The following is a 17,408-nucleotide window of genomic DNA, read 5'->3' as shown; positions in this document are numbered from 1 at the left end:
TGTTTAACACTTGAACATTTTCCAAACTCTGTGCTATTCACTGAATACCATGCCGCCAACCAAAACTAAGCCAAATCATGCCAAATAATGCTTTCACGCATCCTACTCGTCGAAGCCAAGCCACTACCACAGCTAATTTTACACGATAGCATACACAGCTCCTTCTGCGGAAAGAGCGCCGTTGCCGTGAACTGGCATCGCACCAATAATCGCGAAAAGTGTCGGAAAAACACGTACGCCATGAATTCTTAGGCGGTGCCTAAGTGTCTCTCAAGAGTTTCATGTATTTAGCACTCTCATTTTGTTTTGAAATCAGCAAACCCTTTATGTGCTATGTGCTGAACCAATAAATAACGCAAAAAAAAAAAAAGCCTAAACATCTAAATACTGGCTGATCAGAATACGCCCGCAATACTGTTTTGAACATTCCGGGACACTCCGTTTTCAACCAATGGCACGGCTTTTATTTTATGCTCTTTTTCCAAAACGCTCTCTTTTGGTTCGTTAACGTCAACTAACGGTTACTACGGAGACGAATGTTATGCCGCGAAGGCAGCTGTGGACTAAGAGCGCCAAGGACATGGTTAGTACTAACCACCGATTCCCGAGACGTTGTATGAGGTTGAGCTATTTGTAACTGCTAGTCTTTACGCTGATTACTTGATGAAGTGACAATATCGTAAGCATATTCTATTGAATCCGTCTTTGAATCTCATTTTTATGAAGTGTTGACACCATTCGCCTTGTCCAACGCATTCTTCAAACAGTATATGGATTCAGGGCGCATACGAAGTTCCAAAAGCGCAACTGCGGGCGACGCATCCGGCATAAAACACACACACACACACACACACACACACACACACACACACACACACACACACACACACACACACACACACACACACACACACACACACACACACACACACACGCACGCACACACACACACACACACACACACACACACACACACACACACACACACACACACACACACACACACACACACACACACACACACACACACACACACACACACACACACACACACACACACACACACACACACACACACACACACACACACACACACACACACACACACACACACACACACACACACACACACACACACACACACACACACACACACACACACACACACACACAGAGAAAAAAAAAGAAAGCCAAGAAGAGAAAGCGCCTAATTCAAATTGACGGCCACGACGAGGAAACGGCGACGACTATCTGAATTTTTGACATTACAGCATCCTGCGCAGCCACAAAAGGAAATAAGGAGGCAGAAATTGAAATGGAAGGAACAGTAAAGTGCCCACATACAGAGGACGCATAAATTGCCTGCGCCGACGGTGCGGAGCGGTGCGCCAGCCGGGCGCACAATGCCAAACTCATCGAAAACCTGTAGTGTTTCCCTTTCGACAGTGTCCTTTGAGAGCCGGACGCGGGCTGCTTTTCCTGCAAGACTGCCCAACTCGGCAACCACTTCCTCGAACGCCCTCACCCCTTATGCAACCCCGGAAACGACACCAAAACAGCCAGTTTCTTCTGCTTCTTCATTCCACTCTCTTTCTTCCCCTCAGACGATTCTTTGCCGAGCGCTGCTCCGGGCCGCCAGCCCAAATCTCCTTTCGCGCCAGTCAAAGACATCAGTGCACCGCCAACAAAGTTTGATATGGCAGCCCTCTTTGGCCGCGCTGCGAGTTTGCCTAGGGTGCTCTACACGCTGTTCCGCTGAGCGCACCCAGTGTACCCAATTTCCCTTTTGTATTCTTTTTTATTAGCAGCTCTTCGCTACCGGTTGCTCGCCGACACTGCACGAGCCATTTCAGTGTATGCAGAGGACAGGCATTAAATTGCGGCTGTCCAGGAGAGTGTCATCTGCCTTAGCGTGTGAAAATCTATCTCTTTTCTAGCCAGCGGGGCCGTTCCTGGCTGGCTTTGAAAGGTGTTAAAAAACGAAACGAACGTTAGACCCTTTGTGGAGAAGAAGCGGAGTCGCCAGACAGTTACGTGAGTCGCGGAAGTGCCTGGGCAGAGAAAGAGAGGGGCCACGCTTCTCTTTGGGAGCCACCCTAGAGAAAGGAACTGTCAAAAGGCAGCGGCCAGGCGCTATTTGCAGTAACCTGGAAACGATGATGAACCCGGTGGTGGGATGGAGACCGGCAGACAAAGCTGCTGGCGTGAGTCGGACCGTAGAGAAGACGGAGCAAAGCAAATAAAGCGAAAAAATAAGCGGTAACTGATGGAAGGAAACGTTCGTGTGCCATATTTGCATAACTACGCGACAGAAAGTAGCACCATGAGTAATACTCTTGCTTCTAAAAGCGAGACAAGGTGTAGGCTCAAGGGGCATGCGCGCGAAGTGCTAGGTTCTTAGGAGCGTTCTTCGGCATTTGGCATGCGCTATTTTGTTTTTTAGCCTGCTTTCTATCAGTTTGCACTCATTCTTCAGAAAGCCACTGTGCCGACTCGTCTGTCAGTCTGTGGGTGTAATATGCAATTTTTTTCTTTCATTCATCTGTGTAAGAAAAACAAATTGAGGCGCGAGTTTTTACGCCTTTTGTAGTATACGAGAGCATTTGCAATGCTATTTCAACAATATTTCATCTCTTCAAGGCGCGTTTAGAGGTCTTTACAATAATTCAGAAGTGTTGCTTAAGATATTCAGCTTTGCACATTAGCGAGGTAAATGTGCTGCATAGATTACGGCGTTCGGAAGAAAAGCAGGAATGGTTCCAATGTGGTCCTTGCCAAAAAAATGTGGCACCGAAATAATAACTGTCTAGAATGCGCACAATTGCGATCGCTTATGCATGTAATATATCCTGAGATATTGGCTGCTCGCAGATTTCGTGTTTCATTGTAATTATGAAAAAACCAGCAATCAAAAACATACCTCTAATGTTCTTCTTTGCCTGACATATATCACACTAGTGAACTGCACCGGCAATTAATTTTTTAAGCATCTAATTTCTATTTCCGCAGTAAGACTTTCGCCCATATTGCAATAGTGCCGTCCTTATATTAGTGTATGGGAATTAAAAAAAAACCTTGACAATGTGCTTATAAAATAATAAGTCAATATAGTTTCTCATGGTAACTAAACGCAAAGCATTGTTCGCTGAAAAGCCGATCGCATCTTCACAAGGAAATTGTCAACAATGTTCGGTTATTTATACAAAAGTATAGAAATAAAACTGAAATTAATGAGTGCAGATACCACTGTTATCAATTCTGCTACGCTTACCTTACGGTTACCGAGATAAATTTGCTTTATTTTCCTAAGTCACGCATAAAACCTTCGATATCATGGACAGACCCTGAAGCATAACAACTCTCTTGTCAATTCTTCTACGCGTACCTCACGGTTACCCAGCTATATTAGCTTTATTTCCCTAAGCCACGCAGAAAAACTTCGATATCATGAGCAGATCCTTACCTTTTCATCTGAAGCCAGCTGTAATCGAACTGCTCATGAATAATATATAAATCGACAGTTCATCGTCCTTTAGAACTGTAGCAGAAACGTTTATGAGAACAAAAGAAATTATGCAGAAGTTAGCGCACGAAACAAGTGTCGTCATTAGTGCAGGAGTCCTTAACGTCCAGTAAGCTACAGCTTGCATAAACAAACGGGCAACCTTTTTGCAAATTTTGAGCTATTTCCGAATGAAAATTCGATGCATTCTGAGAACCATCTACCACGCTCCATTCGGAGTGCAGTCACCGACACGTACGGGTGTTCATTTACGTAACGGCACGGTTAACGCAAAAAAAAAAAAAAAAAAAAAAAGGGTTAAGCAATTCGCGAAATCTGTATACCGATAGTAATCCATTATTGTATTGGGACGTGTCGTCCTTGGACATCGTTGGGCAGCGGGAACGCCGCGTCCGGAGGTTCTCCGTAGTTTGAGTGCGATTGGATATACCTTTTAAAGGCGTATGCAAAGAGAACGAATGCTTCCCCACTTGATACTTCACTACTTCAATCCTTCGTTCCTGCCAAAGCCTCTCAAAGCAAAGATCAGAGGGAGCACCATCCTCGTTTCCTTACCACGAGGTCGTGAATACGGCTCGTACTCGCACTGGCCGGCCATAACTTGGCCGGCTTACAATTTCCGTCTACTTCGAAGAACAGCCCCGATCGCAAAGCAACAGCAGAAGAGGAGAGGCCCGCTTTAGCATCCGTCTCACGACCCCCGATCGCGTAGCCAGACGCTCCCGGCACCATCAATGCATATGTATGCTCGCAGGACGTGAGCGGCGTTGTTCGAAGAACTTTGGGTCACGCTGGATGGCGACTGGAGATGTAAAGCATCGCGATGTGAATAAAAGAACAGAACAAAAGGAAGGAACAAAAAAAAAAAATGAAGAGAAGGGAAGAAGCTCTGCGAGCTGCGCCAATCGACTACATGCACAGACCAGCATGGGAACGGAACGAACGGTACACACACACAGCTCGAGAGGAAGAAAGAAAGACGACCATGCAGCGGCGCTTCCTGCAGCGACGCCTCTCCTCACCAGACTAGTTCCTCAGCTCGGGTACCGTTGCGTCACCTTTGGCCCGCCGCTGAGCCCGCTGCGGTCCGGCCGCGGCATTAATCATTGTGAAAAAGAACGACGTTCGTCGCTTCTTTTTCTTTTCCCCGCAAATTGTTTCATCGGGGAAAGAAGAACGCGTGCCACTTACGCCACGCGACCACTACCACTCGGCTCTCGCCGCAGCTCGCCTCGATCGTGGCTGCAGCAGCCACGAGCAAAGGGTGTCATCGGCGGATTGCCGGCTTCCCTCGCTGGCTGTGGCCGGTTTCGCGCACGCGTAAAGTCGAGTTACGGCGCTCGCAGCACAGCGCTGCTTGCAACACCGCGGCGGCGGCGCTGCCGCAGCCTCGGAAGAGCCACGAGCGAGCCGTTGAGAATTTGCAGGCGCCCCATCCCGCGCGCTGCACCGAGGCTACAATGCGGTCACGGCATTGCTGCCGAAGATCTCGAAGGGTCAGAACATGCCAAGTGGGCTGTTGGAAAGGAGAGGGAGGAAGGACCGGTACGCAAACACTTCTGGCTCGGAATTTCTCGATTGCGCAATCAGCTGATGGATCGGTGCGCTGACGGGAACTATTGAAGGCTGTCCGGTTTGCTGTTCTTTTTTGCTTTTTTTCCCTCCCTTTCTTACCCCGACCAGGGCCATGCCCCGTAGGAACAGGTGTACATCCTCAGTACTTCTTAGTGTGCAGAGTCTACGTACGAAAGGGAAAGGTTGCATTGTCTTCGTGTAGGTGAATGGTTGGCAGGTTTTCAAGTGACCTCGAAAGGGAGAGCCAGTTTATCGGTGGAGAGTAGTTCTTTGCTCGGCGCACGCTCACGCAAGTTCTCATTCTTCTTTTCAGCAAGAATAAAGAATAATAGCTCACAGTTTCGAATTTCAGCCCAAATTCCATAGTTCCACGCTCTTGTCTCCTTATGTAATGCTGTACTAAAGGCAATTCTCTGGCAGCCGAATATCTACTCTTAAAAAGGGATTTACAGAAAACTCCTCCACTACCTTAAAGCAAAAAAAAAAAAAAAAAAAAAAGAAAAAGAGGAAAAGAAGAGACGGTAAGTCACACACTTGCAGAAAAGTGCAAATGTTATCTCAAACTAATTAGAACGACCTCTGCAGTGACAACTCAATAAGCACTAGTGAGAACTTCTCGCTTATGTCAACTTCTCATACAAGTAGCATTATTTGATATCCATGGACCTCAGTTGGCGCAACTCAGGAAAGTTGCATAAGCAGTCTCAAAAAGCAAACCTTGACTGAGATTATGAAAAGAAGTAGAGGGAGCATATATCAATCGATTAAGACATCTTTTCCAACTTATTTAACGGCGCGCGTTTAAATTTTCCTTTCACCGCATGCCTTGGTGAACGTCATTAAAGAAGAATGATTCCCTTTCGTTTCTTGTTCCAAGACTACTCTTGCACATTTATAGCTGAGCAATTTTTTTAGTTACGTTAATGTGACTGGCTGCCTGCCTTCGCGCGCGCAAGAGCTAGAACCAAATCCTACTTTTGTATTTTATCACTTTTATAATGCGTTGCAGTTTTTCTGAGGTTGACAAAATCCAATTTGATCCGTTGACAAAATCCAATTTGATTTGTGCCCAAAATAAGGTCAAGCAATCCTATTACCTTGCTTTAATCGGTTTCCCATTTCAAACCTGCCATATAAGACCTAAAAAGAACCGCAGTTTTTCGCTTTATTAGGTTTTTGGCGACATAAATTATATCGGAAAAGATTCAGATTCTTTACTATCGCTCCCAGGAGGTCAGTCTTGTTTTTCGGTCACGAATCCTACAAAACACTGTACCTTAACAGAAAAGAACCATTGAACACTATGGACATGCAAAAATGTGGGTCACTAACAAGGTTTTAACACATAGCCCAGTCGACTTAAAATTCGAACTGTGACATCCATAAAATAATGTGCAATATGAATCGGGAGACCAGGCAGCCCGGAAGTGTGTTACAAATGTTGCACTGAAGTCTTCCTTCGAAACTTTGTGATCATGAATCGTTTCAAAAGCAAATAATGCAGGCGCTGAAGCCAGCCCACGCAGGCGTGTCAGGAAACGAGGCGGCACACAAACTAACCCGAGATCTTACCCACCAGGCTGGAGGGGTGCCACAGAGGCAAGACAAACAACAGGATCTGACCAATTATACCGAAATAACAACGCACTGTAGACTATACAGGAGGGTCGTACCAATACCAGAACCAAAGCTAAAAAAAAAAAAGAAGCATTAACGTGGAGAAAGCTACAGACAAACACATATCCGAACCCAGTTCTGGTCAACCATATACTGCCGGAAATAAGTTCAGACCGATGTTCATTATGTAAGGAAAGGGTATCGCTATATCACATATAATGGGAATGTGCAAAGTCTCCAGACAGGACTAAAATATTACAAAAAACACCTGGGAGACCCTTCTGGGAAGCTCAGACCCAAGAACCTAACGAGAAATTGTTCGACTGGTTGAAGTTGCCGCCGGGATCCAAGATCTACCGGCCTACAGCTAAGGCGACTGTCCCACCTTCTGGATCCCCCCGAAGCACGGGATAAAATCACTCTGTTTGACAAATAAGCGTTCTCTCTCTCTCTCTCTCTCTACAAGGAGATATGCTCACTTTTTGCTTTTCTTTACGCTTTTGAATACGGAACAAAAAAACACAAGCATTGGATGATAATACGAAGCGTTTTCTGTTTCGGTGCATTGCTTTCTTGAGAAGATAAAATTGGGGGAACTCTTAAGCTCCGCCTTCAAGAGGGTGACGCGATAGCGTTAAAAACTACCTTCTACAGCTCCCCTTGAGGACCCTCGTTAGCGTAAATGCCATTTTGCTTCTTCCTTAACCACCAATTATTTAGTTTGTGCCTCCGGTATCTAGCACGTGATCATTAGCATACATTCGTCAGCAACCAAATTATGTGAAACACCCCCCGACATAAATATGCAGCCTCGCTATAACGTAGCCGTACAAACGTGACAGACCAGGGAGTCGCATGCCTGACTCATAAACAAAGGGTCCGGATGGATTTGATCCCAAGCCACACTCACACAAACCGCCGATGAATAACTGGCCTGTCAAGTCTCCTGCCAACAACTGCCTGCCAGAGACAAGCTTGTGATTTTTTGTTCACAGCATCGACAACGCCGACGTCGCTGTGGAGAACGTGCCTTTTAGCACTGCGCGTTAAATAGCAATCACATATCTGCGCTTACTTTGATTAAATGCAGCAATTTGTGAAGATGGCAACAGGCAGGGATACCATTTGCTCAAGTCTAACCGTTTTTCAACAATCGCATTATAAAAAAAAGTTACATTTCACGTTTCAGAGCCAGCAAAGCAAAGCAGAACACCTAGCTGTTTTTCTTAATTAGAACGTTCATGGTTACCGCGTATTCAGACTTTCTTTTTACACCCTACGCTAGGGAAAAAGGGCTTTTTTTTACCCCCTCCGGCGCTATTTTTTGCCACGAAAGTGATTTGCACATCCAACTTCGTGACGCCACCAGAAGCTATCACGAAAAAAAAAAAAAAAAACATGCAAGGGTGATACACGTGTCATGGCAATTATAAATAAATAAAATCAGAAGTCAGGAGCGCACGAAATGTGCCAAAGTGGAATGCACCCTTGGATGAATGCAAATTGAGAGCTTATCGGTCTTGGTAAAGTCTCTCGTTTGGTACCACTGGCAGCCCGATGGCAAGGAGGGATAACAGAAAAAAAAAAAAAATAACTCAAAACGTCGAGTAAACAGAGAGCCTTTCCCGCTATAGTGTGACCCAGAACCACTCGTTGCGTGTAAAAGGCGACATGAGGGAAAAACTAAAACCGAAATGTCTACATGTGCTGTGCGTCGTAACGACGGCCTTGAATGACGACTGCCTCGCAGTTATCTTAAGACAATCTGCAGCCAGGCGGCGGCGGCGAACGACGAACGACGACGTGGTCGGTTGCTTCTTGCATAACGGGAAAAAAAGCTGCTGGCCATAACGGTCGCCGCTACTACCGGCGCCTTCGGAGCCTATCACGCGGAAAAGTTCACGCTGCGGCTGCTCCAACTTTGCCTTCATGCTTCTCCCATGCATTACGCGAAAAACGCTTCACGGAGTGATACTACCTACGCGCTATTTTTGCTGCTGCCATTAATGCAATCGGCACTGTTTTTAAAGCCGTATCTAAGGGAACAGCTTTGTTGCCTTCGCTTGCAAACGAAGGTATCAGTGCTCAGTGAAATACTGTTCGCCAGCAATACTTTATCTTTCAGCACATAACAGTAGCTGTGACCGTAGTATACGTCGTTCTCGGGTCATTCTCGGCGCAGAGCCATTTTTTGTGTTAGGGAATACTATCATTATCATTTATTGATCCCTTAAAGGTCCTACAGGTAAAATACACAAGGGGGGGGGGGGGGGGGGGAGACAATAATATGAATATATAGTCATGCATAAACAAGTGAACATAAAAACGCAGAAATTGAATAAGAATAACAAATTATTTTGTATATATTACTTGTGATATATGGGTGCTAGTACGACTCACTCAATATCAGACGTCTTTACAAACCATTCGAAGAATGTAAGGATTCCAATGCATGCGACAACAACATGGTGAGTTATTTTTGTTCACTGTGTTAAGGTACAAAACAAAAGAATTTGTTTACACCCCTCGATGGCGTTGCCCTTAGTTTCCAGACACTTCATAGCATTACTAAGTATTTCTAGAACACCATGCTGCTTTCTAATATCTTGCCTAGAAAGTTAGGTTATACGCCTGATACATTCCAAAATAAGATATTTTAATGGCGTGCGCCATTAGGGGTTTAGACAACTTGGCAGTTCAGCTTCATGTGCTTAATGACAGGCCTCAAAACAAGAATGTTTCTTTAAATGCTACGTCGTGTAGCAGCGGCTCTCAGGATACCATTTTGAATTAAACCGGACGTTGCACACCTTGTGTCATCATTTTGATGTGTTGTGGGATAGTATAAAGCGGAACCTTGTGCTAATTATTAATAAATTTGACTGCTTCGAGGTTCCCACGCAGACCACTGTTTTGTTCTAATTAGTACAAGCATCCTGCGTTCTTCGGCCATAAGTAACGGGGCACGCAAAAAATATTCTTCTTCTGTAGCACTTTAACTCTACTGACATGCCATTACGTGCTCTATTTTATCGAACGTAATAATTAGGTAAGAACGAAGAAGAAAACTGTTCAAAAGCGCTCAGAAGCTACTTAACCAGGTGATAAAACTGGGATGAATGCTTCAAAAAACTCTCTGTATAATACTGGGACTAATTTCTAAGTAGTGGAATTACTACGAGATATGTGCGTAATGTCGCTTGTACTTTTAACAGCATTCAATATAAACTGTAGTTTCGATAATTTTGTTTCCAGCGGTCGAATGAAAGCAACCACGCCCGTCACAGCGCAATGTGATATGTAAAAAAGAAAAACAGGCAGTTCGCGCAGCGCGTTATATAACACTGATAATGATGAACGATTGAGGAGAGCCTGTGTTTGCTTTCAGCTATATCCGCAGTCACGCAATACACATTTTCGATAGTCGTGTTTACTGTGCGTTAAGTCCAAGATTTTTATTATATTTTATGTGCGTGGGGAAGAAGGAAACATTTACAGAAATAGATTATCACACTCCCGGTGTCTTAGCTTGATGACATGTACACCCTTTTCGCCTGAGTAAGTACATGTCATGAATGGGCGTGGTACTGAAGGGGAGCGTCATCAAACGTCAAAGAATGAGTTTGTACATAACATCGCACAACAGGAATTATGTGTAAACCATATACTGCGTTTGACATTCCCGGGGGAGTGGTCGTTAATTACATTCACATCTATATGTGGGAATGCAACAAATGGCTATAATATAATGGAAGAATAATGTTAAGTTTCACAGTCTGCACAATCCATGTGCCATAGAAAGGACTCTCCACTCTGCAACAAGTCACCAACGACGGAATCATCCAGGAGTGAGGAAGGTATATCCATCTAAACATATTTCCGCAGATAGCCCAATTTACCATTTCCTAACCACTTCAAAACCAAAGGGTGGGAAATGTACACATGAATCCCATAGAGGTGTTCCTTCCAGCTTGCAGATGATCTCAGATAGGCAATACGACTAATGCAACTAATGTCTTAGGTGATTATCAAGCGCTTCACCTTGTAAGAACATGAAATGCATTGTTGAACCAATACTATGCGCAGTAAACCGAGCTTACATTTCGTCACGACAAATGTTCTCGGACAATATCGTCAAATGTTGCTTTCCCTGCACCGTCCATAATAAGCACAGCTGGGTATCTTCAGTCTGCAGGCGCCGAACGTACGCCAGGTGGAACTACGGTAACCAGAGAAGGTGGCAGCGGGGGTCCTGCGTCGGCGTAATGCGAGGAAGTGAACGCGGCAAGTGCAGGAAGAGGAACCGGCGGATTGGCGATAGTGATCACGGACAGCGAAAGCAGCGGTGCACAGCAGCTCCACTCACCATGGTTCTTGCGTTGCCGACGACGACGACTGTGCCGTGGGCCACGTCAATCCACAAAGGAAGGATGGAGAGGGCGAGGAGAGGAATCAAGTCGACACGTCACAGGCTGTTACTGGTGGTTGCGGATAAAAGGGCGAGGAGGAAGGGGTGCAGGAAGGTGGTGGGAGGAGGACCATAAAGAGAGGGAAAGTGGGCCGAACGGTGGTGGCGGATTCTATTTCAGTCCGGGCTTGTGGTATGCAAATTAAGCGCCGAACGGTCTCGCAAAATCGCACGCTTGCGGCGGCGGCGGCGGCGGCGGCTGCAGCGTCGGTTGGTGGCAGGCGACGGACAACACAAAAACGCCGCCCTGCTGCTGCCGAGAGTCGGGTACGCGCTAAAGGAAGGTTGCCCCAGTCGCAAGTGGGTTTTATACGACCGGTGCTCGCATGACCTAGTGGCCTGCCCAGCTAGTCACGTGGCTTGTCTAGGAAGACATTCTCGTGGCGAGCGCGCCGGGAGAAAGCAGCCAATGTCCCCAACCTTCCCCCCTTCCCCCTGCCGAGACTCCTTCCCTCTCTTTCTATCTCTCTTTCTCTCTTTGGACGCGGGAACGCGTGCGAGGCGAAAGCGCGCGCACGCGCGTAAAACTTTTCACATTTACCTTTTCTCTACTGGCAACAGAAAGTCATACGCCTCACGTTTGCGTACATCGGCAGCTTAGAACTGGCGGTGGGGTAGCAGGTGATGCATTCAACTCCCAAAAAACAGCCACTCATCGCCAGAAGTACTTGAATGTGTTTTCTTTTTCACGTTTCCTTTTATTGAAACTAAACTCCAGTACACGGAAATTCGTCAATATTTCAGGCTTAGGAGTTGCAGTGACAAATAAACAGCGCTAGGAAAAGGTGATGCTGGGGAACAAAGGGACAGCTCGCATCGCTGTGTGGTGCCACACTGTAATATATGGACTCTTTTTTTTTTTTTAATTTGGCCGAATCCATTTAAATGGGAACTCAAAAAAAGCTTAAATTTATTGTGCGCGGAAATTTTCGGGCCATTGAAACCGTTATGTGATATACTTTAAGTTAGGGCAACCCTAAACCAGCCCGTACTGAAAAATTATGCATATAATTTTAACTGTATTAAGATGTAAAACTTCGATTTGGCTCGTTTCGGCGTTAAATTCTGATTATATCCCAGTTTCGCTCAGAAAAAGAACTTATATCAAATAATTCATTCCCTATTAATTAAAATAATGCTTAAAATTATTATTCTGTGAAATGAGCAAGAAACAAGTAAGCAATAAGGGGCACTGCCGTACTTCACCAGTAAAATCAATTGAATAAATATGGATAAGAGGCTTCCATCACAAGAGCAGATGTGACACCCTTATTTTCTTCCCTATTTTGACAGCAGAAATTAAACTAGGTAGAATGTATTGGACCTCGAATTTATTCAGTTCCAAAGCAGCATCCTAAATTATTGATTGATATCATAATTGTGGGCGCCGACAGTGCCCAAAACGACAAGGCCGCCGCATGCTTGGCCAGTTCTTGCCCAAGTCTGCCACTTCTTTATTAATAATGAATTTAGGAAGCCAACGCCAGCTAGCCCAAATAAACACTTTAGGGGTCAACGTAGCAAAAGAGCATTCTTTGTTCGCCAGTGATGATATGATGATGACCTCAGACAAAATGGCACATACCCACGGCGGGGGATTGGCCAGGGTGCATTGTAGATTGTAAATATTTATTTTCAAGGACTGGAGTATTCAGATAAATATGAATGTTTAACTGGAATTTGGAAAAAATAAAAAAAAAAGGTAATGAAATCGTACCTAGCATAGGAATCTACCTATGGAAATTATGTAATCATGAATAAAACCGTACACTGGTTTTAAGGCGTATCTTTTGACGCTTGCCCCGAAGGAGAGGAGAACTGGAATGGTTAGTGGAAGGCCTAATCTCGAAAGGGGAGTTGCTAAGCAAATTTTGCGGAGAGATGCGAACCTCCGGCAGAAGAGAAAAAAATGATCGATTCAATTTCTTTGCAAGGCTCACAGAGGTTAGTAGCGGATAGCCCCGAACGACATAAATACAGATTTAGTTTCAGTAATCTGCACCGCAAGAGAGTCATAGACACTTCACATAGCCTTGAAACACACATGCGGCCACGCTAAGGCCATCTCAGGTGTTGGTAATCATAGTGCGGAAAGGAGAGGCTCGTTACTGAGGTGATGGAGACGTTGGAAATTTTGAAATCGTGCTAAAGTTAAGTAAACGGTATTAGGTATGAATGGAACAAGAGGTCCACTAAGATCGAATTTCGCTAAAAAATCTGCCCTTTCAATATATGTAATACCACAGTGGCCAGGGACTCATTGAAAACGCAAATCTGAAATGTGAGGAGGAAGAAAAAAATAAAGGAAACGCAAAGCAGAGTGTCCTTCGAATTTTCGAGCGATGACAGCACGGACAGGCTGTCAGAAAGAAAAATAACCTTATAAATATAAATATTACTAGAAATTTTAGTCAAGGCCAACTCAATGGCCAGAAACTCAGCAGCGAAAATTGGTGTACTGTCTGGGACCCGAAATGAATAACTCCAGTCAAGAGCCTGAGAGTATATGCCAATAGCTGCTTTTTCATCCTGCTGAGACGCATCTGTAAAAATGGCAATATGGCTCGGAAAATTGTCTAGGTAATCCTCTATAAGGGCATTTAATACATTGGCAGACAAATGCTTAGCCTGCCCTGGGAGGGTGTCATCAAATGAGATTATAGTATCAGGCCGCCGGTGGTCAACTTGTACTAAAGAGTTTACTGATACTGAAAGTTTAGACAGCACGGAATTAGTAAACACAACCTGTGGGAGCTTACACCTAGGCCAAATATTATCAAAGAAGTATGATGGGATTGAAGTAAAATAGCCACTCCAGGGACTGGCTCCAAAGACCTTAAATATGTTCGCACAGTTAGAAGCTGAAACCGCGAAATTAGGTTAGGTATCCGAGCTTCCAAGTATAGCAAAGCATTGGCCACTGATTTGGGCACACCTAAACAAAGGCGCAGAGCTCGTCGTTCCAAAACAAACAGGGGCTCAAGCTTGTACCTTGGGCACCCAGAAAAAAGAATGGAGCCGAATTCAAGTATTGGTCGTACATAGGTCTTATAAAGCAAGAGCAGAGTGTCCCGACGCATACCATATTTCTTACTGCTTATTTTTATCAACCGGCCAAGGTCACGTTCACCTTTAAGCACAAGGCTTCTAATTTGAGGCCTCCAGTCTAACTGTGGGTCGTATATAATACACCCAAATATTTAATAGAATCAACCTGCGGGATTAGGACAGAATGATAGACAAGGAAATGTTAACGGGGGTTGTCTGTGGTATACAAGGATGGCACATTTGTTGACCTTTAAAGTTAGGCTTAGGCTGTACAGCCAGACCTCCAGGGCATGTAGATAACCTTGCAACAAATGATATAGAGTTAGAATATTTGTGGCAGAAGCAAAAAAAAAAAAGCTATATCGTCTGCATACACATAAACTTTGACGGCCGGGTGAATAGGAATGTCACGCATTATTATATTGAACAATAACGGCGACAGGACTGCTCCCTGGGGTACACCTCTTGACTGGGTGTAAGTGTTGGAATTTAATGCATTCTTTTTGCAGAAGAATGATCTATCCTTTAAAAATTCCCTAATCCACGCAAAGATGGATAATGGAGGATGTAGACCAGCTAGCTTATGAAGCAAAATGCTGTATTCTACGCTGTCGTATGCCTTGGCAATATCTAAAGTAACTAGAGCTGAAACCTGTAATTTATAATCATGACATGAGAACTGAGCTGACAGAGGTAAATGATAGTTTTGTATCTTGATCAGAAACATATGCGATGGAGTTGCGGGCATTCGTGAAGACACTGGGGCTTTCGGGGCGGAGATAAAATAATTTTGCGAGACCAATGTTGGTTTCAAAATCGCAAATGACATGTTGCAGTCAAGGGTAGTTGCACCTGTGCATTTTCAACGAGTCAGCAACCTGAAATTGAGGAATCCCTGATAATGACGATGCAGTTAAAATGCTGAAAATACTTTCGAGGCATTGGAGAAACTGTAAAGGAAAGTGAGGTTGGTGTTTGCCATTGATTGTAATGGCAAAAACCGGAAGTTAAGAACACGATATTTCTCTTTGCGCAAATAAATGAAGTGCTAAATGAAGCACCTAAATGAAGTGCTTTCTAAAGGAAACAAATTGTCACTAATGATATTGGGCCCCCGGATAATAAAACACTCTACGCGAACAAATGGGCTTCGTTATAATAAGACGCTGTGCATGGAATTTAAAACAATGTAAATGACGAGAAACGAAAGTTTGCATGGGCTGCCGAACGGCAGAATGCCAGCACGAAAAGACGAAAAATCGATTATTGTTCGCATTTCTTCGTACAATACATGTATCGTAAAAATCACTGCTGCACCGTAATCCTTATCTAATCAGCCTTTGTTTGTACCTAGCTTTCTGCTTTTTCTTGTGACCTGTCTTCCGAAAACAGTACTCTTTCCGCATTTGAGGTTATTGAGAGAAGCATGACAAGATAAGGTTGACAAAGTAGTTTCTTTACTGGAAACAAAAAAGGTAACACATTACATAATATCCCTTATCGAATTCTGGCTAACAAGGATGAACTCTTTTAAAACAGGCACACATCTTACCTGCATAGTAAATTTTCTACGAACGTGGACATTATACAGAGACTATCACATTTGAATCCACCGCGACTAAAAAAAAAAAAAGAATTTTGCAACACTATTCTCGAATGTTATGGGACAATGGCAATGAGGCACAAGCAACGCAAACTGTGGTAAAATGTTAGCCTTACCAAAACACTTTCTGTGCTTGTTTCCAAAATAAGCTCCTACACAAATTTAAGAGCAGCTATCTTCCTTTTCAACAATCTCAATGCTGCTCGTCGACTGAATATACTACAGAAACTTCTCCTTGTTATATACAAAAGCAATCAGCAAGATTATGGAAATAATTATGTGTATACCTTCAGGTAGGCAAGTGAAAAGCGCAAAATCAGGAACGAATTATGAAGAAGAGTTGTTTGTCTAACAGTCAGAAGATGCACTTAATAAATCTGCAGACTTATTGCCTGTGTCCTTGAAAAGGTTAAAAAGCAGATTAAAATATTGTTCAAGGAAAATATTTGTTACCATGTATACGTTAGTACATTTTTGGGTTCGAATTTGGTGAAACTTAATTCATGCAACTGGTCTTGTTGGATTACACATTTTATATTCTTTTGTTATACTAATGTTACTTATGTTGAAGTTTGTTATGATTTATTAGTGATTTTTCTCCTTTTATATTTCATTATGTCATATAGCAATTATTCATTGGGCTCTTCATATTAATTTATATCATTTTAGCGTAAGTATGCCAGTTCGTTTGCATGTGCTCAGTGTTTGCTTTCTGAATTTCGACGATATCCGTTTTAAGCAAATATCTACTTTCTGTGCACAAGTAAACACTGAATGTGTACCACTGCTACCCCAATGTATTCCTTTGTATAAAAGGCTATTTAGGATTTGGCAATTCTGTAGCTTCAAGCATTTAAACGAAGAGGTTTAGACATCTGTAAGGCTTAGTTGGGACTTCAGTACCAGCCTCTACTCGTAACTCAATAAGCGGAAAACAAAATTTGCTGCGACTCTAAAATACTGCCACTGTTTTTCAGCGCCTTCCCTGTTGTCCAATCATTACACCAGATTATTCAAACACATATATTAGCTGTCGCTAGATATATTTTCAAACATTTTATTAACGAGTATGTATAACACAAAGACCTGCAGCCAGAATGAGATCCCATCAGTACGAGGCTACTACATTATATTGCGGCCTTGAGCAGAATGTTCACGGTACGTTTCTTTATGTCGTACCTGAATGTTCAGGCGTATTCTGGTTAGCCTCTTTCACTCTGCTAGGCATTCTCTATCCGTATGCATGCGCAAAACTCTCTTTGTCTTTTTTCTTATATCAGGGTTATTTTTTGTACATTCGTGAAATTGCACAACAAGGTTCCCTAACATTGCAGTGCTTATTGTTTGTAGTTCCACTCTGTAGTAGAAAAAATATCGTACTACATGCTTATGACAGTCACTTGCTGATGACGTTCCGCTCATTGGCACACAAAGCATCTGATGGAAAGACAGTTACCGATGCCGCCAAGCATTTAGCGCGCTTCAAAGCTTGTGCCAACTATGAATGGCTGTTTTCATGCCTTCGTACACCCCTGCTATCTATAAAATCAACCAGCAATATCATCCACACCGTT

The 17,408-nt window shown here is 43.8% G+C and overlaps 1 protein-coding gene across 1 annotated transcript in view; it reads right to left on the bottom strand.

Annotated features, from left to right (window-relative positions):
• LOC146190687 (uncharacterized) overlaps nt 1-11,443 on the bottom strand; it is a 32,632-nt gene extending 21,189 nt beyond the window's left edge. The window contains exon 1 of the mRNA XM_084601069.1: nt 11,082-11,443. Coding sequence (XP_084457195.1) covers nt 11,082-11,084 — 3 coding nt within the window. The 5' untranslated portion in view covers nt 11,085-11,443. The remainder of the gene's footprint in view (nt 1-11,081) is intronic.
• Between the last annotated feature and the right edge of the window lie 5,965 nt (nt 11,444-17,408).

The sequence above is a fragment of the Amblyomma maculatum genome, chromosome 4 (assembly GCF_055883805.1).
Source record: "Amblyomma maculatum isolate TAMU_Amacu chromosome 4, ASM5588380v1, whole genome shotgun sequence".
Taxonomy (NCBI): domain Eukaryota; kingdom Metazoa; phylum Arthropoda; class Arachnida; order Ixodida; family Ixodidae; genus Amblyomma; species Amblyomma maculatum.
The sequence above is the reverse complement of the archived record's forward strand: the minus strand, read 5'-3'. Positions and strand labels throughout refer to the sequence as shown.